Source organism: Chiloscyllium plagiosum, chromosome 12, assembly GCF_004010195.1.
Source record: "Chiloscyllium plagiosum isolate BGI_BamShark_2017 chromosome 12, ASM401019v2, whole genome shotgun sequence".
Classification (NCBI taxonomy): Eukaryota; Metazoa; Chordata; class Chondrichthyes; order Orectolobiformes; family Hemiscylliidae; genus Chiloscyllium; species Chiloscyllium plagiosum.
The window spans coordinates 9,337,344-9,363,142 of record NC_057721.1 but is presented as its reverse complement, the minus strand read 5'-3'; the positions used below and the strand labels follow the sequence as shown (position 1 = coordinate 9,363,142).

The following is a 25,799-nucleotide window of genomic DNA, read 5'->3' as shown; positions in this document are numbered from 1 at the left end:
GGTCTGGGAGATGATGGTTTGGTGGTAGGAGGTGGGGTCATGGTCAAGGGGGCAGTAGGAGGAGGTGTCCGCGAGCTGGCGTTTAGCCTCAGCAATATAGAGATCGGTGCACCAAACTACCACCGTGCCTCCCATGTCTGCCGGTTTGATGGTGAGGTTGGGGTTGGAGCAGAGGGAGTGGAGGGCTGGACGTTGCGAGGGTGAGAGGTTGGAGTGGGTGAGGGGGTGGACAGGTTGAGGCGGTCAATGTCGCGGCGGCAGTTGACTATGAAGAGATTGAGGGCGGGTAAGAGGCCAGCACGGGGTGTCTAGGTGGATGGGGTGTGTTGGAGGTGGGAGAAGGGGTCGTCAGAGGGTGGGCGGGAGTCCTGGTTGAAGAAGCAGGCGCGGAGGCGAAGGCGGCGGAAGAAATGCTCGATGTCTCGCCGCGTGTTGAATTTGTTAATCCGGGAGCGTAGGGGGATGAAGGTGAGGCCTCTGCTGAGGACTGATCTTTCATCCTCAGAGAGGGGGAGGACAGAACCCCACTGGTCCACATCTAAACATACCCCACCACCAAGGATATATTTCCCTCCCCACCCCTACTTGCGGAACGTTTCAGAGAACATCTCTGGGACACCCACACCAACCGACCCACCGCCCCGTGGCTGAACACTTTAACTCCCCCTCCCACTCCGCCAAGGACATGCAGGTCCTTGGCCTCCTCCATCACCAGACCATGGCAACACAACGCCTGGAGGAAGAGCGCCTCATCTTCCGCCTAGGAACCCTCCAACCACAAGGGATGAATGCGGATTTTTCCAGCTTCCTCATTTCCCCTCCCCCACCTTTTCTCAGTCCCAAACCTCAGACTCAGCACCGCCTTCTTGACCTGTAATCTTCTTCCCAACCTCTCCGCCCCCATCCCCTCTCAGGCCTATCACCCTCACATTAACCTCCTTCCACCTATAGTATTCCCAACGCCTGTCCCCCAAGTCCCTCCTCCTTACCTTTTATCTTAGCCTGCTTGGCACACCCTCCTCATTCCTGAAGAAGGGCTTATGCCCGAAACGTCGATTCTCCTGCTCCTTGGATGCTGCCTGACCTGCTGCGCTTTTCCAGCAACACATTTTTAAGCTCTGATCTCCAGCATCTGCAGTCCTCACTTTCTCCTACAGGAGTACAGTGAAAAGTGTACAAAGTTGCTCTTCTCCAGTCTCCACAAAGGTCAGGGTTAATAACAGAAGCTGAAATAAAAGAAGCAGTCAAAAGAAAACATCCAGATCACTCCCTGCCTTTTCAACAAAACGTCCATCTCTGCCTGGCCTTCCCCAGACTCAACATTGCTCTGCATTTCATGGAACAGTGGGAGGCACAGTGGCCTCACAGCACCTGGGTCCCAGGTTCAATTCCAGCCTTGGGTGACTGTCTGTGTGGAGTTTGCACATTCTCCCCGTGTCTGTGTGGGTTTCCTCCTGGTGCTCCGGTTTCTCCCACAATCCAAAGATGTGTAGGTCAGGTGAATTGGCCATGCTAAATTGCCCATAATTTTAGATACATTAGTTGGGGTAAACAGAGAGAATGGCTCTGGGTGGGTAACTCTTCAGAGGGTCAGTGTGGACTTGTTGGGTCGAATGGCCTGTTTCCACACTGTAGGTAATCTAATCTGGAATCTCTATAGTGTGGAAGCAGGCCATTGGGCCCATCAAGTCGACATCGACCCTCCAAACATTATCCCACCCAGACCCACACTCTCCCTGTATTTCCCATGGCCAATTCACCCAACTTCCACATCTTTGGACTGAGGGAGGAAACTCGAACACCTAGAGGCAACCCACACAGACACAGGGAGAACATGCAAACCCCTCAGCCATAGAGAGTGCCCAAGGCTGAGATATTACCTGGGTCCCTGGCACTGTGAGGCAGCAGTGCTAACCATGGATCCACCGTGCCACCCCTTTCTCATTGGGTCTTTTGAGCCCAGCTGAACCAGAAATGCAGACTGTGCCAAATGTGATAAAGAGCATATAATATGTAACCATTAATATGTGGGACTTGGATATTTAAAAATAGGCTGATGGATCTTCATCAGTTTTGTAAAGCCTTTTTTTAGAAAAGGTCAGAAATGGATTTATAACAATGACTTAAATGTATTATTTCCAAGAAGTCAAGTGATCCAGTTAAGTGTTTAGTTGTCCATCGTGGTGTTAATGGATTGGTTTGACTTCTGAGATCAGTTCAGAAGGAAGAAAGGTTTCTTCCCAGCCGGAGAATTAAGTTGTCAGTTCTGGAACATTATCATCAGCTGGGACACGACCAAGTGCTCACTGTATCACAACTATAGAGTCATACAGCCTGGAAACAGACCCTTCGGTCCAATTAGTCCATGCCGAACATGTTCCCAAACTACATTAGTCCCATTTGCCTGCACATGGCCCATGTCCATCCAAACCTTTCCTATTCATGAATGTATCCAATGTCTTTTAAAACTTGGAACAGTATCTGTATCCATCACTTCCTCTGGAAGTTCATTCCACACACAAACCGCTCTTCTGTGTAAATAAATTGCCCCTCATGTCCTTTTTAAATCTTTCTCCTCTCACCTTAGGGAAAAGACCATGTCATTCACCTTACCTGTGGCCCTCATGATTTTATAAACTTTGTAGGGACACCCCTCCACCTCCTCCAGCCTCCAGTGCTGCAGTTTACTCTTGGTACTGCATTGATATGGCAGCCTCAGTTGTGTACTGAAATCTCCAGAACAGGACATGACGACAGAATCACTGGCTTAGGGGGTGAGAGTACTGTTGTTGACCCACAACTGACGGCTAAAACCATCTTTAAAGTTTCTACTTCATGATGAGCTGGAGCTGTGTATTCTGGCCGCTTGGCATTGTTATAACTGTACAATTGCCACTCACACTTCCTTCCAATCAACACTGTGATTGTGCTGAACCTGAAACTATTTAGAGCAAACTGGTTCAAACTGGTCCAAATTAGCTGCTGGGCTGAAATGCAACTAGAAATGGTGGGCTGTACAACAGACAGCATTGGAAAGGAAAAGAGTAATATTTTGGGTTTAAACCATTCATCAGGTATCATTATGTGAGCTACTTTAGTCTTGAACCAACCTGCTGTGTGCTGCCATTATTCCCTTGTTTTATCTCTGATTCCAAAATTCCACTGTTTTTTTTAATTTCCACTGTTCTGCTGGATCTTTTGGTCTTTCTGTTCACTTCCCTTTCTCGTGACCAAATTAAAAACCTTTGAATAAAAGCAAGGTACTATGAATGCTGGAAATCTGAAACAAACGCAGAGATCGTGGGAGAAACACAGCAGATCTGGCAGCATCTGAGGCAAGGGAAACAGAATTAATGTTTTAAGTCCAGTCTGACTCTTGTTCAGAACCCCTCCTCCAGAACCTATTCACAAAACCATTTCTGTTCTCAGAGTGCAAGCTGAAGTACAGGACATGTTCATGACATATCAGATTTATGATGATGCTATCACACTCAGACTTGTCCAAGAAGCTTCGAAAATGCTGCGTAAGTATGACATTTCTTGGTTTAAAACCCAGAGTACAACTTTCTTGCATGCATTGACACATTCACATGGACAATACAATGCGATCTATGTCAGGTTCACAGAAGGCTATTTAAACTGTAAAATAGTGCAGAGATAGAATTCAAGAAAATCTAGCAAAACTAAACATTTGCAATGTGTGATGATTTAAATTGATTCCAATCCTTGACCAAGCTTCATTTCCTCTCAGTTACTCATCCAAACATATACAACAACTTCGGTTATCTGAACGTCAATTATCTGGATTTCAGATTATCCAAACAAGATCTCAAGGCCCCGAAAAAACATTATCCATTATCCGAACAATCATTTATCCGAACAAAATACTTGTTTGGATATTCGAGAAATACTATAACCTATTACTATGTTGGAACATTTTGTGATGTTAAGTGAAAATTCAACAGGCTATGAAAGAGAATACAGGCATAATGCCACAGGTTTGAAGGTTGTGTGAAGACAGACAGTTCACGTTCATAGGTATTGGAAGGATACAGGACATATCGAGAAATTCATTAGAAAAACATACGGGATCTTCGATTTTATTAATAAAGGTATTCAGTGCAATAACAAACAAGTTTGGTGTACCTTTTAGAAAGCTCTGGGTAGGTTATAATTGGAATATTGTGTCCAATTCAAGTCATTGCATCTCAGGAATGCAACGTAACAAACACTGTCTGGCGTTTCTGCAAAGTACAGTGGACTGAACAAGTTTGAGACGCGATCTATCATATTGTCATTCTGCTAAGGAACTGTTGGTGGTGGACTGAGATATTTGTAAACCAGCATCATGCCAGGAAGCTCATCAGGGTTGCTTTCAGAATCTTCTGAAGGTAAAGTGGGAGGACAAAATACCAGACACTGAGGTGTTCGTCTGAGCAAGCATCCATACCATATCGAGACAGTCACAGCCACAGGCTATCTTAAGTGTTGATTCCTGCTGGGAGCAACTAGGTAGATTCACTTGGATCAATCCTTCTCACTAATATCAGTCTAAGCTACTGATATCATGTGGGGAAGGGTACACAGACAAACTCTTCAGTAGAAAATAGACTCCAACTTGATAAACAATAAATGGGACTACTACATATTACTCAGTAACATCTGAGTAATATGTAGTAGTCGTGAGACTGTCAGGTTCAAGCTCAGATTGAGTACACAATTCAACTCTAACTGCATACTGTGAACTCTAAGAAAAATCACTGATGTACTAATACAGACTTTGGTGAACACACAAGGAAAGCTCCTCTCAGGACCAGTTATAAATATCCTGGCGAGTGGAGCTTATCCTGTAATGGAGTTCGCCCTTTCAGGTACTGGCTGTTGTATACAACATGATGAATTGGCCTGACCATGTAACCAGAATGTTTGATCCTTGCTTACCCAGGGGTGTGCGGCTGTGACCTCATGGTAAGTGCTATAAGGACACTTTGAAGATTTGATTCAGGAGTTTTGACATCAGCTTCAAGTTGTGAGGGAAGGATGGCTGTACCTGGTACAACTGAATAAAAGGGCTTTCTCTGAAAGGCAGTGAGAGGAAATTCAGAGGAAGCAGTTCATCCAAAACTCATCCCTCCGCAATATCTTGTCTGATTTGCAGCAGAGCCTTCTGGGTACTGATCAGCCTGAGCAATTGTCTACATACCCATTGGAACCCTAAGCAGTGCTTCATCTGGTGACATAGTCATTCATGCCTGAAAGGCCAAACAAACAGACATACATGAATGTTACCAACCAGTTTAGTGCTTATGGCTTATCTGTAACTAATAAACATGTGGGCTACTGACTACTGTTTTACATACAGATTTTACCTATTCATTTATGAACATGCATTTATCTATTAATTTACGTACTTCTTTATCTCTTCTGCATATTTGCACTGCACAATAATTTCTCCATCTGCTCATTTTGTATCAATATATATCCATGTGAATGCCTACAATTTCACATCCATTAGTTTAGCACTCCAATCATTTTAGCCGCCCTGGTAGATACTGACATTGTTCAGCTACAGTTGGGAGAACAGATGTCTTGGAACTAACTGCAGCCTGTTGGGGTGAAATGAAAAGTCACTGTGGTAAAGAACAGTTCACTGTTCAAATGTCCTATCAATTAGTCACATAACAATTCTCTCACTGAGATTCAACCCCATTGAGATGTGTTAGCTTCCTTCGATGATTTTCTTGAAATTTTTAAGTGTTAAGTGCTCCCTTGGTCCATTTGACAAGAGACACACTGTAACAAGCTTGAATCAACATGAAAAACTGAAACTTGTTCTGCTGTTGCTCAGATCTGTCTGCTGAGGCTGTCTTGAAACTCTTTGGAGGACACTTTTTCACCTTCTGCAAGGTGTCTGCGTACGACCGAATGCTGCGGACATTGGGAGGATCGTTGATGGAATTTATTGAAAATTTAGATGCCCTTCACAGTTACCTTGCTCTGTCATATCAGGTAATCCAGTTCTCACAGTGCTTTCTAATGTTTGAGCTAAGCAATGCTAATTGTATACAATTTGACCAGTAATTCATTGGACTGGCTTAATCTTTGCTAGGATATTTTTAGGTTTGAAATAACTATGTTTGAATTATGAAACTGTGCCAGCCGGATTTTTATAAAGCCTCTCACAACTTCAAGACATCACCTAAGTGTGTTTCTTGAGAGTGGTCACTGTTGTGAGATTGGATACACATTTGCCAAAAAAGAGGTCTGTGGATGCTGGGAATCAGAAACAAAATCAGAAATTGCTGGGAAAACTCTGCAGATCTCGCAGCATCTGTAGAGAGAAAGCAGAGTTAACATTTTGGGTCCAGTGACCTTCTTCACATTAGTCACTTATATACCACAAACAGCAATAACTATCTAACTAGATGATCCGTTTTAGCACCATTATTTGAGCATTAAATATTGACCATAATGTCTTCTGAATATGGTCAAGGGTTTTTTTTATCTACTCCAGAGGGGACAAATGAGGGCTTGATTTAGCGTCCAATTCAAAGACAACACCTCTGACAATGCAGCACTCCCTCACCACTAAACTGGGTTAAAAAGCTGGTCTACGTGCACACACAATGCTGTTCGAGAGAGTTCCAAGATTTTGACCTGGTGACACTGAAGGAAAGTGAGATTTCTCCAAGCCAGGATGATATATGGCTTGGAGGGGAACTTGCAGGGAATGATATTTTATGTATCCACTGCCTTTGTTCTTCTTGATGATAGTGGTTGTGGTAGGTGAATCACAAAAGGTGGGTGTGCAGTGACATTACGTGATTAGGATGTCATATGGAATGTTGTTATTTGTTTCAAAGAGATTGGAATAATTGTAGAGGTTGTTGGTGAGACACATCTGAGGCATTTTGGCATCCTTATTTGAGGAAGGACATACAATAATAGCATTAAAGTCAATTCAGTGAATGTTCACTCAACTGATTCCTGGGATAAAGATGTTGTCTTTATGAGGAAAGGGTTGCCTTTCCAGCTTGGTTTGTTTCCATTGGGGTTTAGAAAACTGAGAGGTGACCTTATTGAAATGTCTTAGGCCCTGAGAGGGATTGACAGGGTGGATGCTGAGAGGAAGTTTCTCTTTGTGGGAGACATTAGAACTAGAGAACAGTATTTAAAAATTAATCTCCCAAGTAAGAAGGAGAAAAAGGGAAATCTTCCTCACTGAGGGTCGTTGCTCTGTGGAGCTCTCTTTCCCAGAGAGCAATGGAAACTGAATCATTGGTTATTCTTAGGGCAAAGATAGATAGATAGATTCTTGACTGACAAAGGGACTAAAGGGGGTAATGTACCCCAGAAATGGTAATGGTCTAAAAATCAATTTCTTGTGGGGGTGTGATTAACTCTGTAAGACAACAAGATGTATTATAAGTTATGAAGGAGACATTGTAGGAACCAACTCATTTCTGGGTGCGAACTTGCAAAATCACAATAGATTAACTGCCAGGCAAAGTCGCAATATTGTATACACACGGAGCCCATAAAGGGGAACTCATTCAAAAGCAGGGTAAACTTACAATATCCCCCTTTTTCCAAAAGAAGGCTTAACCATGTACAATAAAAAGTGAGCCAATATGTTTCTATATCACTTAGATCATTTACCCATCGATCCAGATCTCATTATGGTGAGTTTATCTAGAGGTGCTTTGGTTTCCACAGCCCTCAGCGAAACTGTCCATCTTTCCTGTTTCCAAATGTCAATCTCTCCTTCCATGGACGGGAGTCCAAAGGTTGTTCACCCTGATGCACTTCAGCCAGGTTTCGTACCCTGGATTCTTTGAATTCACTCAAAGTGATATCTCTCTGTTGTTTCAATATATTTGTTGCGCCTTCACAACCTGTTTCAATTACTGTCTCTTCAGCCTCTTCAATCTCTTTGTTTCTTGATTTTGGTGGGGTAGCCAGGTTTTTCACTAAATGTGCAGCTGTTTCAAACATTTGTACAAAATAGCTCAAAAGTTCCCTCTTACGTGAACTTATTGGCCCGTTAGTTTAATTTCTATACTGGGGAAAATGCTTAAAATTATAATCAAGGAAGAAATAGCGAGTCATCTGCATTGAAATTGTCCCAGCGGGCAGACGCAGCACGGGTTCGTAAAAGGCAGGACATGTTTAACTATTTTATTGGAATTCTTTGAGGACATTATGAGGGTGGTGGACAACGGGGGACTAGTGGATGTGGTGTATCTGGATTTCCAGAAGGCATTCAACAAGGTGCCGCACAAAAGGCTGCTGCATAAGATAAAGATGCTCAGTGTTATGGGTAATGTATTAGCATGAATAGAAGATTGATTAACTAACGGAAAACAAAGAGTGGGGATAAATGGATTTATTTTGGTTGGCAATCAGTAGCTGGTTTTGGGATCAGTGTTGGGACTGCAATTGTTTGCAATTTACAAAGATGATTTCGAGTTGGGGACCAAGTGTAGTCTGTCCAAGTTGGCAGATGACACTAAAATGAATGGTAGAGCAAAGTGTGCAGAGGAAACAGAAAGTCTGCAGAGGCATTTGGATAAGCTAGTGAGAGGGCAAGGGTCTGTGAGATGGAGTACAATGTTGGTAAATGTGAGGTCATCCGTTTTGGTAGGAATAACAGCAAAATGGACTGTTACTTAAATGGTGAAAAATTGCAGCATGCTGCTGTGCAGGGGGACCTGGGTGTCCCAGTGCATGAATCACTAAACGTTTGCTTACAAGTGTAGCTGGTAATTAAGAAGGCAAATGGAATGGTGTCCTTCATTGCTAGAGGCATGGAGTTTGAAAATAAGGAGGTCATGCTTATGCTGTATAGGGTGCTGGTGAGATCACACCTGGAGTAATGTGTACAGTTTCAGTCTCCTTACTTGAGAAAGACTGTCCTGGCACTGGAGGGGGTGCAGAGGAGCTTCATTAGGTTGATTCCAGAGGTGAGATGATTGGCTTATGAAGAGGGATTGCATAGACTGGAATTTAGAAGTATGAGGGGGAATCTTATAGACACGTATAAAATTAAGAAGGGAATAAATAAGATAGAAGCAGGGACATTGTTTCCACTGACAGGCAAAACTAAGATGTGGAGGTGCCAGTGTTGGACTGGGACGAACAAAGGTAAAAATCACACATCACCAGGTTATAGTCCAACAGGTTTATTTGGAAGCACAAGGTTTTGGACCACAGCTCCTTCATCAGGTAGCTAGTGGAGCAGGATCATAAGAAACAGAATTTATAGTAAAAGATCAAAGTGTCATTCAACTGATGCAATATATTGAACAAATCTAGATTGCTGTTAAGTCTTTAATCACTTAGAATGGGGATGCAGGTTTCGATTTATTAATATGTAAATCCCAGAACTTCTTTCAAGTCATATTCCCAAGATAAGGTTTTATATAAAAAAGGTGACATCTCAGCTTAGATACTGCATTAAAGCTGTGAGGTTAGTGTCTGTCTGTATCCCAACCTTGAGTCGGACTGGGTGAAACTAGAACTAGGGGGCACAGTCTCAAAATAAGGGGATGGATTATACCCAAAGTGTCGACTTCTTCACCTCCTGATGCTGCCTGGCTTGCTGTGTTCTTCCAGACTTCTGTTTGTCTACCTCAAAATAAGCGGAAAGAGATTTAGGTTTGAGTGCAGGAGGAAATTATTCAGCCAAAGGGTTGTGAATCTGTGGAATTCCCTGCCCAGTGAGGCAGTTGTGGCTACCTCATTGGATGTTTTTAAGGCAAAGATAGATAGATTTTTGAACAGTAAAGGAATTAAGGGTTATTGTGAGAGGGCGAGTAAGTGGAACTCAGTCCATAAAAAGATCAGCCATGATCTTATTGAATGGTGGAACATGTTTTCGGGGCCTGATGACCCACTCCTGCTCTTATTCCTTCTGTTCTTACAAACCAGTGTGGGTGATAGAAGCATGAATAAGCCCAGTGAGGGAGGGAAGAAAATGAGGTAAGTGAGGGAGAGTGAGAGAATGAGGTCAGTGAGGGAGGGGGTGCAGGATGAGGCAGGGATGGTACTGGCTAAAAGGAAGCAATGGGAGGAATGGTTTAGGGGGTCATGGGGATAATTGCCAACATCAACTCCTATAAACTCACACCAGGGCCTCTTGGGAACTGGGCAGCATTCAGCATCTAAGTGATGGCAGATGATTGACAGTGATATCCACCAATCTCAAACCACATTGAAGCGGTAGTCAGTCACTGCCCATCAGTAAACCACCAATCAGTGCTGAGGAAGATGGCAGGCACATTCGCTGGAGCCATGGTATGTTCAACCGAACGTCTTGGAGAAAGATGGCGTACCTAACTCATGTGGCTTTGAGTGCGAATAAGGTATCCCATGGCTGAAGCACACTCGCTCATTTAAAACCCAGCTTAGCTGGTGGAAATGTCTCTTATTGGAGCATGTGTACAAGTGAAAATAACTGAGGTGTTTAAATAGAAGATGGGTTTAACGTTGTGTGTTGCTCAGTAAAGTTAAAACAGAATAGAGGGTTCTGGATCCCATGACGAATTTTAAAGAAAATGAAGTGGGGTGATGTCAAAACAAAATGATGTGGTTGGTAACTGTTCCCTTCAATAACTGGGGCACTTAAAGGGCTGACAAATAGCTTGACTTATTCTGGGTGATGGCATCACATTATGTCTCACCTTCAGCTACCTCCCCCCAGACTGCTGCCATTGGTCACCCAACATGTCAATCATCCTTTCCTGGACTTTTCAACCTGTTCCAGGTTTGACTTTTGGGAATCTGGTCACTTTCCTCTGACCAGCTCACCAAATATTTGAAATATGACTTCTACTTTGAATTCTGCTTTGAATTCTGTGAGTCTGACATACTGCCATGTATCCTAATACCATGTATCCTAATTTAAAGACTAGCATCCTATTTGGTTTGTGACTCTCATAAGGACTTCATAAGGTCAGTTTAAAGCCTCGTTTAGTTGTAGTGCAGACAGAACTATCATATCTTACAGGAAAACAATTCCCTTCTTTTTAATCCCCTCTGTAGCATGCAGCTGAATATCTCATTCCATTGAAAATGCAGCTTGCTAGTTGACCGGAAACAAATAAGGAGGCAATTATGAAATTTTCTTGAGTGAATGGAAGAACAATTTCACCACTGGCTTACACCAAGAAATATAAACACATGACACAAAAACACTCACACAAACACAGGTATAAACTTTAAAAGGGAGAGAATGCCAGGGCCAGATAGGAAAATTAAAAACGAAAATTAAAGTGTCCTAGCTATTTTAGATTTTAACCTGACACCATGGTTATTTAATTGACATTTTGGATACTCATCAGTGGCAAATATTGCAAATATCTATGAATTCTTGATGAATGGGTATCTCCCCAATTTGCTTTATCGTTGCGTTGAGTTCTTCAAGAGATACTGAGGGAAAACAGGGAGAGTAAGAGAGGGAGACACATGCATATACACATGTACAAGCATGCGCACATGCACACTATAGCCTACCCCCATTTCAGTTACACATCTATCTTTCTCCCTGTTGCTCTGCCAAAGCAACTGCTTAAAATATACTTCAATCATGAATCACTGTGTCTGCGATCATTGTTTTATCTAAGCTGGATAATCTGTGGGTTTTATCTCCAAAATATGAATCTTTTCCATAAAGGTATTAATCAAACAGAAGGTAAACGATTTAAGTTTCAATGTTCATTGAAAACATTAATTTTGACTCAAGTTGTCCTTGTTTATCCCAGATAACAGTAAAATACTGACAGAAATCTGAAATAAAACCAAAATAGTACTGGAGAAACTCAGCAGGTCTGGCAGCATCCATGGAGAGAGAAATAAAGTTAATGTTTCGAGTCTAGTATGACTCTTCTTCAAGATTCTCCAGTACTTTCTATTTATTTGTTTATTCCACATTGGTTTGACAAAGTTAGCTACACTTATCATGCAGCAATTTTCAGTCAATGTTAATAGCTCTCTCCAAGCCATTTTAACCAAGAAAGGTCCCAGGTTTTAAAATCATGTGACAGTCGTTGAAAATTGATTGTCGGTATTTTTCCATCAATGTTGATTTCACCAGTTTCCTCACCTCTCCTCCCCCCCCCCACCTCATCCCAGATCCAACCCTCCAATTCGACACCTCTCTCTTGAACTGTCCTACCTGTCCATTTTCCTTCCCACCTATCTGCTCCACCTTCCACTCTGACCTATCCCCATCACCCCCCACCTTCATCTACCTATCATCTTTCAAGCTACCTTCCCCTCAGTCCCAGCCCCCTCCCATTTATTTCTTAGCCCCCTTGGCACCCCACCCCTCCCCCAACATTCCTGGTGAAGAACTTATGCCCGAAAGTTGACTCTCCTGCTCCTCGGATGTTGCCTGACTGGCTGTGCTTTTCCAGCGCCACACTTTTTGACTCTGATCTCCAGTATTGGCAGTCCTCACTTTCTCCTGTATTTTTTCACTGCCAAGTCAAAAGCCATGCATCCCATTTTGCCTGGACTGACTCTCTGAATGAGCCATTGAGTTAGCCCCGCTCCACAGCAACATCCCCATGAACCCAGAGTCAAAACATTGGTCTTTTTGTTTCTGCTCTGAAAAACAAATATTGTCTGTCAGAATGAATAAATCGACCGATAAAAGTTTCAGTTCCGTTTGATTACCAGGAGATGAAAGCACCATCTTTTCGAGTGGAAAGGAGGGAAGATGGAGAGATGTGGCTTCATTACTATTCTGAGAGAAGAGGGCTCTGTCATATAGTTCCAGGTAAAAGCTGTTATTCACAGGCAACCCAGCTTTCAATTGTCAGTAAGATTGTAAATACTTCCTATGTGTTGGGTAGTTAACGATTATGTGCAGATTGGAACAGAAGTAGGCCATTCAGCCCTTCGAGCCTCTTCCGCTCTTCAATCAGACTGTGTCTAATCTGCCGTGATCGACAGATAGTTCCCAGAGCAGTTGCTTGCTGTGTTTTCCACTCACTCTTCATGTTACTTCTGGTTCAAAGTTTTCTCAGGGCTGCTTTGGCTTCCCATAATGTAACTTCAGCAGAAGAGAGACAAAATCCCTGTTTGTTTGTTAATTCACACGGGTTTTTTCAACTGACCGCATTTTGCTTCACAGCGGGAAACTGAGCCACAGGTCAAGCCTTTTGAAGAATTTTTATAATCAGACGTGGTGGGGATGCTGGATGGTTTGTGCTAATATTTTTGCCCTTATGATAATGTGCACTGTCTGGACGTCATTATGCTTTAGCTTTAGCTTCCATACAGTGTGGAAACAGGCCCTTTGACCCAACAAATCCACACCGACCCTCCGAAGAGTAACCCACTCAGACCCATTTCCCTCTGACTAATGTACCTAACACCATGGCAATTTAACATGGCCAATCCACCTGACTGGCACATCTTTGGACTGTGGGAGGAAACCCACGCAGGCACGGGGAGAATGTGTAAACTCCGCACAGTCACCTGAGGCTGGAAGCGAACCCGGGTCCGTGGCGCTGTGAGGCAGCAGTGCTAAACACTGAGCCACCATGCCACCCTTTATGAAACCAACTACTTACCGTGGGGTAGATTGTCATCTGTACACTTCTCTGTCAGATGTTGCCTGGATACTGCTCAGAGAATGAGGAGCAGTGCATCTCCCTTACTGTACACAGACAGAAAGAAAGACGGCCAGATAGAGAATTGATTTCCTGGTGCTGGAGTGTTGGTCAAGTTTGTGTATTCAAGTAGCTGGAAGAAAACTCAGACTGGCTCTGTAGCAAACATACCTATCTCCTTGTTCAGCTTTTCTGTCCATACTCAGCCCAATGACCCATTGTGCCAAGGGGAGGAAAGTTCCATAACTACCACAGTAACGTCGAATTAAATCATATCACTTTTTGTTTTGGACCTCTGTACTCCAGGGATCATACAGGCTGTAGCTAAAGACTTCTTTGACACGGAGGTGGAGATGGAAATCCTTAAACAGTCAGAAGAGGATGAAGGCATGGAGAGAATGGAACATGTGGTTTTTCTCGTTGTCCAGAAGAGGCTGCCAGAGCGATGGAGGGACAGACAAGGAAGAAGCACACAGTCTGAGGAAATCAAGCTGGATAAACAGGTAGGTTTTACAAATTGTGCAGCAAAACTGCAGCAAATCTTCAAAGTTTTAGAGACTGCACACAGAAGCAATTGCTTAGCTTTGTAAAATCCTCGAGCTTTTTAAAATCATACAGTGATGCGGATAAAGAGAGGTCATCCTGCCTATTACTCCTGTATGACCTCTTTTGTAAAGCTACTCCATTGGTCCCATTCACTGTCTTGCCCCACAGGTCTGAAAGTGGTCCTTTTACAAGTTACTTTTGAAGGTTACAATTGGATCTGTTTCCAAGAACCTTCACAGAAATGAATCACACATCATTATAATTGCTCACATAGTGTAACAGTTCCTTAAAAATAGCAGAGAGGAATTTGTTATGAGTGCATTAAAGGTCTGTGTATAAATTCCCATAGAGACTGATAACCTTTAAATGGAGACTAATTGTCCAGTGACTAATGGAAATGACCGAACAATATGATTTTGAGATGTTGACTGTAACAAACTAAGTCCAGTACCATCTAAACCTGACTTAACGCTGTGAATCCTTTATTAATGTGCATCCGATGGAAAGAGATTTTATGCTTCTCCAACAAATAGAGTTTCTGACTCTGTGTGGGTGTTCTCTTAAAAGCTGTATCACTCATCCTTCCACCTTCAACAACCTTGTCCCCTAATCCTGCCATTGGCCATCTAATATATCAATCACAGTGACACCCACCTTCCTTTACAAGTCAGAAAGTGAACCAATTTTTTAAAACCTGATTAGATAACTGGCAACTGCTGTAAATTTGCCCTTCCCTGCTCCTCCCCCTTCCACTATTATCAATAAATAAAAATCAAAAGAAAGTTTAAACATCCAAATATTCTTCAAGCCCTGATCATTTTCTCTCAGCTTGTTCACCACAGTATCCAGTGTAGGGTGCTAATACAAATAGCTAGCACTAACTTGACCAGATTAACCAGCATGCAATAGGGGTGGCAAGAGTTTAAAGGTAATAGCATGAGAAATTGCCATGTAGACAGATACCGGAAGCCAAGCTTCCAGCTGCAACCATACAAGAGAAGATAACCTGATACCATGCTCCAGACAGGTCGGTGATTAGAACAAGAAATATCTTGACCAAATTATTCACAGAGCTAATAGTAAAAGGTGACCAGAGACACACACACACAGAGTATAAGGAGACTCTGATGGTATAAGAGAGGAAAGAGTTGGCATAATGATAACTAGAATCTAGAACCAACACTCGTAAAATGGATGACCCTTAGTCAGGGAGTCAGAGAAGACAGTGAGTATCTGGGAACAGTTCTCAGGGACCTAGCGAACGGTATTCTCTCGGCCAGAGCCTGATCTCCTTTGCTTTTTACTGGGGCAATTCTGTGCAAGAAGTAAGGCCTGGACATTTATGACTGTAATAAAATAGTGTCATATAACAGATATTGCCTCTGAGTATTTATCTGATTATTGTAGTTTCACTTTGAGTTAAGAAATATTACTGAAACGTACAATACCAGGGTTTTGAATCCTTATTCCTGGAAATTCTGGTAGTATTCTCTCAGTTATCCTCGGGCTATGGAATAACCTGACTGAGAAATTCACTTATTCATTGTAGAGCCACCCAGCATCTGTCACATTGACCTCTGGTTAAGTTGAAAATCATTCCCAGGAAACATAAAAGCATTCCAAATCATCGTTGCAGAAACTGATTCCATTTTCTTATTGTGTACCCAGGAGATTGAGAAGTATTTGAATAAGATGAAGCAGAAATATCAGGCACTGTCTCACTGCTCAGTGAAGAAGTCACACTGGGACATTCTCAGAAGGGTTGTGACATTTGACCAAGGTAGGTTACCTTATGTATCATAGCTGTGTATAATTGACCATTGACGGAGAACTTTCAGAGGAATTCCCATGGGAAGTCCTTCCTTTCTCTGAATTACTCATATTTCCCTACTTTTATGGTTCAAGTTATTTTGTTAAAGAAACCTCTGGCAACATATTTGATATTACTATGGCTTTAAGAGGCCTATGTTGACTTTTTTTTATAAAGAAAGGTTTTAAGACAGAGGTAGGAGAAAGTGAGGACTGCAGATGCTGGAGATCAGAACTGAAAATGTGTTGCTGGAAAAGCGCAGCAGGTCAGGCAGCATTCAAGGAGTAGGAGAATCGACATTTCGGGCATAATGCCCGAAATGTCGATTCTCCTACTCCTTGAAGCTTCCAAACCCAGCTTCAAGATCCCAGAAACAGATACTGAAAAGCTAAAACTTGCTGCCTGACCTGCTGCGCTTTTTCAGCAACACATTTTCAGTTTAAGACAGAGGTGCCAAGATGTCTATTGAAAATCCGTAAAATTAACAGCTTGTGGGATCTTGGGGTTTTTTTTCAGTTGGAACAATAGAAGCAGCCTGAATGGGTGGGGTGAAGCTCCATCAGGACCAGGATTTTTTAGTTTTAGCTTTTCAGTATCTGTTTCTGGGATCTTGAAGCTGGGTTTGGAAGCTTCAAGGAGTAGGAGAATCGACATTTCGGGCATTATGCCCGAAATGTCGATTCTCCTACTCCTTGAATGCTGCCTGACCTGCTGCGCTTTTTCAGCAACACATTTTCAGTTTAAGACAGAGGTGCCAAGATGTCTATTGAAAATCCGTAAAATTAACAGCTTGTGGGATCTTGGGGTTTTTTTTCAGTTGGAACAATAGAAGCAGCCTGAATGGGTGGGGTGAAGCTCCATCAGGACCAGGATTTTTTAGTTTTAGCTTTTCAGTATCTGTTTCTGGGATCTTGAAGCTGGGTTTGGAAGCTGCAGTATATCTCTCCTTGCTACTCTGTCTCTCAAAATGTTCTCTTGATGTTTTTCCTCCTGGCCTAGAGATGTATGTGTAAACTAATCTGTTTTCTGAATTTGCCTTTTACCAATTATGTGTTTATGTGGTGTTACTATATCAGAACAGTTACGGTTTAGTAGCTAACTAATCTATTACTCTGTAAGTTTTCCAGTAGAGTAACAGCTAAGCCAATTCTTTTCTTCTATTTTTCATTTCTTTTGGTGTATTTGAACTACAGTGTATGAATAAATCACGTTTTGCTTCGTGTCAATTTGTTTGACCAATTGCGTTGCATCGGGAACACAGCACCTTTAAAATAAGAAAAGGATAGAGTCTAGACTACTTTTTCAATGTATCTTGAAGGGGCCTGGTCTAGATAACAGACTTCTACCTACTCAACCCTACTTCCACAACTCTTTATACTTTTTTAACTTCAAACTGAGGAAGAAACTCAGTGGGGGTGGCAGGGGGGAGGGGAGAGAGAGAGGTGGGGGGTGTTTGGGAGGGCAAGAGAGATTGGTTTTAGGGATTCCTGGATGAGGAATGATTGGAGTGGAAAAGAGAGACTGAGGTGGGGAGAGACTGCAGGGGGAATGAATTGAGGTTAGACTCAATGGAGAGATTGGGAGAGGGAGAAAGATATACTGAGCAGAAAGAGAGATACTGGGAGAAGGAGAGGCAGTCTTGGTGGTGGGGAATGAGAAACTGGGAGTGAGAGAGTGAGAGTTGTAGTTGGCGGCAGGGAGAGAAGTAGTCTCAGGGAGAGAGACTGGGGCAAATACTGCATGCGGAGGAAGGAATGCAGAGGGAGATCTTGGGGAAGGAACAGAGGTGAGAGATGGGTTGGAGAGGAATAGGAAAAGGGAGAGACTGTGAGGGTGAGAGAAAGAAACAGAGAGTGGGGGATAAGCAATGGACAAAGACTGTGGGGATAGATAGAGATTGAGACTGGACATGGACAATGAAGATAAACAGAGAGAAATAACTGGGGACAGTAAAAAGGAGGGCGATAACTAAATAATTCTAGATATAAAATGCCTTTCACTGCTGTACTGGTTTACAACTAACAAGTTAGACCTGTTGGATTAACCTGTTTTCAGTTAAAACAGTTGATGTGTCTACTGGTTTGGGGGCAGATGTTTGTAGGCAAAGGAACGGCTAGAAAATGGGAAGCCTTTAAAAATGTAATAGCGAGAGTCCAGAAACAGTATATTCTTGTTAGGGTGAAAGAAAAGGCTGGTAGGTGAAGGGATGAGTAGAGAAATTGAGGTTTTGGTTAAGAAAAAGAAGGAAGCATATGTCAGGTATAGACAGGATAGATCAAGTGAATCCTTAGAAGAGTATAAAAGCAGTAGGATTATACTTAAAAGGGAAATCAGGAGGGCAAAAAGGGGACATGAGATAGCTTTGGCAAATAGGGTGACGGAAAATCCAAAGGGAATTTATAAATACATTAAGGACAAGAAAGGAACGAGAGATAGAATAGGGCCCCTCAAAGATCAGCATGACAGCTAATGTGTGAAACCACAGGAGATGGGGGAGATACTAAATGAGCATTTTGTATCTGTGTTTTCTGTGGAGAAGGATATGGAAGATATAGAATGTGGGGAAATAGATGGTGACATCTTGAAAAATATCGATATTATAGAGGAGGAGATGCTGGATGTCTTGAAATGCATAAAAGTAGATAAATCCCGAGGACCTGATCAGGTGTACCGTAGAGCTCTGTGGGAAGCTAGGGAAGTGATTGATGGTCCCCTTGCTGAGATATTGCCTAGAATCTCTACAGTGTGGAAACAGGCCCTTCAGCCCAACAAGTCCAAACCAATCCTCCAAAGAGTAATCCACCCAGACCCACTCCCCCACTAGTCTACATTTACCCCAGGCTAATGCATCTAACCTATACATCCCTGAACACTATGGACAATTTACCTGACCTGCACATAATTTGGATTGTGGGAGGAAAATGGAGCACCTAGAAGAAACCCACTGAGACATGGGGAGAATATGAAAACCCCACACAGACAGTTGCCTGAGGCTGGAATAGAACCCAGGTCCCTGGTGCTGTGAGGCAACAGTGCTAACCACTGAGCCACCATGCCACCCCATTGATAGCAGTATTGTAACATCAATAGTCACTGGTGAGGTGCCAGAAGACTGGAGGTTGGCTAATGTGGTGTCACTATTGAAAAAAGGTAGTAAAGAAAAGCCAGGGAACTGTAGACCGATGAGCCTGACATCAGTGGTGGGCAAGTTGCTAGAAGGAATCCTGAGGGACAGGATGTACATGTACTTGGAAAGGCAAAGACAGATTCAGGATAGTCAGCATGGCTTTGTGTATGGGAAATCATGTCTCATAAAGTTAATTGAGTTTTTTGAAGAAGTAACAAAGAAGATTGATGAGGGCAGAGCAGTAGATGTGATCTATATGGACTTCAGTAAGGTGTTCGACAAGGTTCCCCATGGGAGATTGATTAGCAAGGTTAGATCTCATGGAATACAGGGAGAACTAACCATTTGGATACAGAACTGGCTCAAAGGCAGAAGACTGAGGGTGGTGGTGGACGGTTGCTTTTCCAGTTGGGACCAGTGGTTGCCACAAAGATCGATGATGGGTCCACTGCTTGTCATCATATGTATGAATGATTTGAATATGAACATAGGAAGTATAGTTAGTTTGCAGATGACACCAAAATTGGAGGCATAGTGGACAGTGAAGAAGGTTACCTCAGTGTTCAATGGGATCTTGATCAGATGGGCCAATGGGCTAAGGATTGGCAGATGGAATTTAATTTAGGTAAATGTGAGGTGCTGCATTTTGGAAAAGCAAATCAGAGCAGGACTTATACACTTAATGGTAAGGTCCTGGGGAGTGTTGCTGAACAAAGAGACCTTGGAATGCAGGTTTGTATCTCCTTGAAAGTGGAGTCGCAGGTAGATAGGATAGTGAAGAAGGCATTTGGTATGCTTTCCTTTATTGGTCAGAACATTGAGTATAGGAGTTGTGAGGTCATGTTGCAGTTGTATAGGACATTGGTTAGGCCACTTTTGGAATATTGTGTGCAATTCTGGTCTCCATCCTATCGGAAGAATGCTCTGAAACTTGAAAGGGTTCAGAAAAGATTCATGGAAATCTTGCCAGGGTTGGTGGGTTTGAGCTATAGGGAAAGATTGAATAGGCTAAGACTGTTTTCCCTGGAGTGTCAGAGGCTATAGAGGTTTATAAAATCATGAGGGGCATGTATAGGATAAACAGACAAGGGCTTTTCTCTGGGATGGGGGAAGTCCAGAACTAAACGGCATAGCTTTAGGGTGAGAGGGGAAGATCTGAAAGCAGCTGAAGGGGCAACATTTTCACGCAGAAGGTGGTACATGTATGAAATGAGCTGCCAGAGGAAGTGGTGGAGGCTGGTACAATTACAGCATCTAAAAAGCATCTGGATGGTATATGAATAGGAAGGGTTTAGAGGGATATGGGCCAAGTGCTGGAAAATGGGATTAGATTAGGTTAAGTTATCAGGTCAGCATGGATGAGTTGGAGTTAAGGGTCTGTTTCGGTGCTGCACATCTCCATGACTCTATGACTCTAGGGTTCTATTTATTTCCAGCTGCCTCTGGTTCAAGTAATGCAAGTGACAGCTGGTCACTGTTTGATCAGTTAATGGGTCCTTGTTAAAGTGAGCTGAAGGATATTGGTGCCAACTGAGAATCCCAATTACTTTTCTGCTGACCAGGTAGAAATACCAGTCAATTCACACCCTTCCAGTTGATAATTTCAACTAGTTCTATTGAACGTTCCTATCCAATGTTGGTGTAGTCCTTGCGTTGAGCACTAATTCAGTAAATTCCAGTCTCACAACTCTCTAAAACAACCCACACTCTTTCATTCTTCAGTATTAATTATTGGAAGCAAACTGCTGTCCAATCCTTTCACCCTTATAACATATCAGTTATTTTATCCTTTAAGCTGATATGTTCCAATGAAAATGACCCTATTTTTCATGCCTTTATATTTCATGCCTCTATCTCCCTATAATGGCTGATAGTGGCACTTTAAATCCAGTCAATAACTTGTTAAAGTGCAGCCACTGGCACATAAGAAGGACAGTACTATTTTGACCACAGTCCTGAGATGAAGCAATGGCTATAAATCTATATTTTTGGTGTGATCAATCAGGCTGAAATATTAATGGTAAACCGGGAGAATTCCTTCCCTTGTTTGTGTGATGTCGTGGAATTTAGAATGATCCTTCGGTTACCATCGCAATGGGAAGCCCAACTGCGATTCAGTTTGTTGTTAGGTCAAAAGGCCATTTTGAGCTCTGACCTGAGAATTCGATTCTGATTTACAAAACTGGCTGTCTCTCCATCTGCAAACTGTCCCACTACAGTCATTGCTTATTGAAAAGTTAAGCTTTTCACTTGTAATTAATTATTTTCTATATATAAAAAATGGAATTGTACAGAAGGGTGCAATAATTGTTCATGCATTCCTATTACTAGGTAACTTGCTATGTTCTTTCGAGCCAGTTTACCCAGAGAGACTCTGGATGGACACAAAAGCTTTCTGTGATGCATTTCCTTTTCACATTGTCTTTGATGAGGAGGTAAGAATTTCTTTGCCGTTCCTGACCAAGATTATTGCCTGAGATTCAGAAATTGAAATTCCTTAGAATATTATAATGTAGGGGGGATATAATTGGCATGGAGTTGGAGAAGAGGGCTGGAATCCATGGAAACAGTCTGGTTGAGTATATAGATGAATTACAGGATTCTCATGCATTTGGAAAGGCAGGGACTGATTTGGGATAGTCAGCATGGCGGTTGTGGGAGACAGTTCATGCAAATGTGTCATAGTACACATCCTCTAACTGAAACCCCTACTGCCCCCACCACACATTATGTCATCTGTGAGATGCATACCATCCACTTGCCAAGTGGCCTCTCACAGTGCCTTCCAACCCTTTACTACTTAGAAGGACAAGGGCAGCAGAAATGATGTATGGTGAATTTGCTATGGGTGATGATCAGAAATGTGGCGAAGGAGGCATTGAGAAAATCAAGTCATTTCACAATGAGTAGAGAGTCTGGACCCACCATGCCCAATAACAGGTAGCATTTCATCTGGTGCATGTTCAGACTTCATATTGTTGCATAGGAAACTCTGAATGACCAGTGAAGAACTCTCACTGACATTAAATTTGTTAGGCCTTCATTGAACTAAAGCAAGGTTGGGAATTTGTCATGGATGAAAACGGGTTAGTCCCAAATGCCACTCATTTGGTCAGTTTGTACTTTTATGCTCAACAATGGCAATACATTTTTACTTATGTAAACCAGGACGTGCTTTGGGTCTGTATTATACTTGACCTTGAGGTTGCTGATTACAACTCTATTTTAAAGGTACATTGCATTCCTCAGGACCAAGATTCAAGATAGATTCTCGTTAGGCAGAGGGATCAAGGAAACAAGGGTTAGCTAGGCAGGATGGGACTGTGGAATTCGAAGCACATATAGATCAGCTCTGACTTTATTGAACAGCAGAGCAGGCTTGAGGGGCCGAGTGGTCTCCCTCCATTCCTATTTTGCATGTTCATTTCTTTCTTTCTCTCACCAACTGTTGAACTTTCTCTTTTATAACAACCAAGGCTGACTTTACTGTGTGATAGTCAGGGAACATCTGCACAGTTGGAGGTACTATCTGTTGGATAAGGTGTAAAACTGAGACTTAATCTCTTGTATCGGCCAGATTGAAAAAGAAAGTTGATTTAGATTAATATTCAGTGATTTTGAATGAGAAGAGGGGAGCTCTCCACATTGTCCTGGTCATTATTAATCCTCAACCAGCATCACAAAATGACCACAGTGCAGTTGAGCAAATTGGCTGCTGTATTTCTTACATTACAGCGATAATTACAGCAAGACAAAGCTTCCTTCATTGTAAAGCACTTTGGGATATTTTAAGGTGGGGAAAAGCAGCAAATAAGAGCAAGTTTTTATTTCTCCTGAAGTGAATGATATGAGTGTTGATTGTGAGACTTGATTTTGATGTATATTCTCTGTGAGCATGCATACAGGTTGGTACCTAAATGTTATCTTATCATTTGGAAACCATTGGATAGTTAAAGGAACATTCAGACATTATCACGTCTCCGTTAAAAAAAACATAGCCGCTTACGTGAGGCAATCTAACACTCAAGTTATACTGTTGTTGTCAAAAACATTTTCCTGATGAAGGGATTTTGCCCAAAACAATGATTTTCCTGCTCCCGGGATGCTGCCTGACCTGCTGTGCTTTTCCAGCACCACTCTGAACTTGACTCAAATACATTGCACCAGAGAAGAGAGTTATAGAAAAGAAGGAAGGATAGAATTGCATTTATATTGCACCTTGCTCAACCTCAATGTGTCCAGAATCATTTCACAATGTGTGAAATACTTTGTTGAAATGTGGTTGTTGTTGTAATGGAGGGAAATGTGCCAGACAATTTGCCTGTGCAGTTGCCCCACAAATGGTAATCAGAGAAGTGACCATGTTGTCATGACACAGAGAGGTCTACACTGTTCTTGTTTGAAACAGTGCCACCCTGGGAGCTCTCACAGCGGTTGAGAGGGCAGGCCGGAGCTTGGTTTAACACCACATTGAAAGGACAGCCCCTCTGACTATGCAGATGTGCTGGCTGGAGTGTCAGCCTACATTACACTTTTATCCTCCTTGAGTGGGGCTTGAATCTGTGACCTCCTGGGTCAGTGATGAGAGTACTTCCACTGAGAAATGGCTTGTTTAAATTGTATGATGCTCGATTAACATGTTGATCTGTGGTTTTGTTGTTGCTGAGCTATCCCGATAGCCCCCATTGTGATGGTCTTGCTTACTTGAGCAAAACGTTGTGACACTATCTTCATATTGAAAAGTACCAACTAATGTGAATTTCTTTTTGCTGTAGCTAAAGGTCAAGCAGGCGGGAGTGAATATACAGAAGCATGTACCGGGACTACAGGCAATGAACATTCGATTTGATGACTACTTCACAATCACCCATCCAGCAGTGTCTTTTACTATCTCCAGCATTCGAAAGTTTATCAACAGTCAGTTTGTACTGAAAACACGGACAGAAATGATGCCACGGTCTTGGCAAACTCAACCAATCCTGAAACTCCGAGGTACAGATGTTCAGAGTGGAAATTTGTCTTAACTTCCCAAATATTGTGCTTCAGCCTGTTCAGAGACTGCTGAAGTAACATCTCCCACCTTGTACAGGTTATGGGAATTATCCACTCCCACTCTGGTTCAGTGAGATGGCTAAGGCTGCCAGTATACCACATTCAGGCAGGTGATACTGGGAGGGTAGGAGGGATGAGTTTTCTGGAGGTTTGCATGCTCTCTCCAGCGCCTCAGTGTGGAAGCTTCACAAACTAAATAGTTCCACTGAGGTAACTGTGCTTTCCCTGAACCGTCCCATATTACTGTAAGAAAATGAAAGTTACTTCTGACTTCAGTCCAGTCTTCTCTGAATTGCCCTAAAAAAACTTTTAATTGCTGGGTTTTCTAAACTAAAATCGAACTTGTATTATTCTGAACTGGAAGCCATCTAATGGGCCTCTATGTTTACCCTACTGTCATAAACCACCAGAGTATGAACAATCTTCCATTAATACATCACAGGGATCTACAGGCACTTGTTTTCTGAGCCACACCGATCACGTCATTGTTCTAAAAGGACTGTCTGACTTTTACTTTTTGAAAGGAAACTCTTCACAAAAGTAACCAATACTCATATTGCCAGTATTTTGAATACTAATCTCAAAACGTGATAGTAAAATAAATCATATACCTTTCAATATAGAAGCATTACAAGTTACGTTTTGCATGCATCATTTAGTTATTTTGACAGTTGGGAGATTTCTGACACAGTTTACATTTTGCTGTCTTTTTCCCAGGGCAGATGCTGTGGATGGGATCGATCCAATGTATGATTTACCTGTGCTCGCCACAGTTGCACTGTCTCGAAGAGCTGGAAGAGGCGGGGATGTACATCGCCGACATAGCCCAGCATGACACAACGCGAGACCTCATTCTCCTCAATCAGCAAAGGCTAGCGGAGATTGAGCTGTCCAATCAGCTCGAACGCAAGAAGGAGGAGCTGAGAATCCTGTCCAAGAACCTGGAGGTGGAAAAGCAGAAAACTGAAGTGCTACTATATGCCATGCTACCTAAACACGTGGCCAATCAGCTCAAGGAAGGCAAGCAGGTTGAAGCAGGTAAGTACTATCTCTTCCAACTTTGACACCAGACCTTCTGCACCATGACCAGGGCACTTGTCTTCAGGAGATCCCACATCACTTCAAGGTCACTCAAGCACAGTCGTCACTGTTGTCATGTAAAAGTGAACTGCAAACAATTCACACTATAACATTCCACACACTGTAATGAGCTGAGTTACTCACCTGGTGACAAGTGTTGATCCTGACACCCCCTACAATTCTTGAAGTGGTATCATTGAATCTGTTACATCCACCTGTCAGAACAGGCAAGACCTTGGGTTACGATCTCAGTTAAAAGATGGTACCTTTGACAGTGCAGCACTCCTTCACACGAGGCTGAGGGTGTCAGCATATTGAGTTATGGCTAACCAGACTGGTCACTGCTAAGTACTGCTCCTTTGAAATTTGCATTTGTTCAGTGTGCTTAGCCTTGGAGCCTTGGCACTTAAACTTTCCCTATCCCTGTGTGCCATTTTTAATTCATTTCCTCATTCCATAAGGCATTATTGAAAGAATGGGGTGGATCCTTTAATTCTGAATTTTTGGTATCTCGGAATAACATAGTGTAGGGTTAATCCATACGCTGACCCCTTCTCCTGCTGCT

The 25,799-nt window shown here is 42.6% G+C and overlaps 1 protein-coding gene across 1 annotated transcript in view; it reads left to right on the top strand.

Moving 5' to 3' along the window:
* Nucleotides 1-25,799, top strand: part of LOC122555485 (guanylate cyclase soluble subunit beta-2-like) — a 48,316-nt gene that overhangs the window by 7,526 nt on the left and 14,991 nt on the right. The window contains exons 3-10 of the mRNA XM_043701511.1: nucleotides 3,430-3,524; nucleotides 5,849-6,009; nucleotides 12,682-12,781; nucleotides 13,926-14,122; nucleotides 15,834-15,945; nucleotides 21,434-21,537; nucleotides 23,878-24,094; nucleotides 24,872-25,192. Coding sequence (XP_043557446.1) covers nucleotides 3,430-3,524; nucleotides 5,849-6,009; nucleotides 12,682-12,781; nucleotides 13,926-14,122; nucleotides 15,834-15,945; nucleotides 21,434-21,537; nucleotides 23,878-24,094; nucleotides 24,872-25,192 — 1,307 coding nt within the window. The remainder of the gene's footprint in view (nucleotides 1-3,429; nucleotides 3,525-5,848; nucleotides 6,010-12,681; nucleotides 12,782-13,925; nucleotides 14,123-15,833; nucleotides 15,946-21,433; nucleotides 21,538-23,877; nucleotides 24,095-24,871; nucleotides 25,193-25,799) is intronic.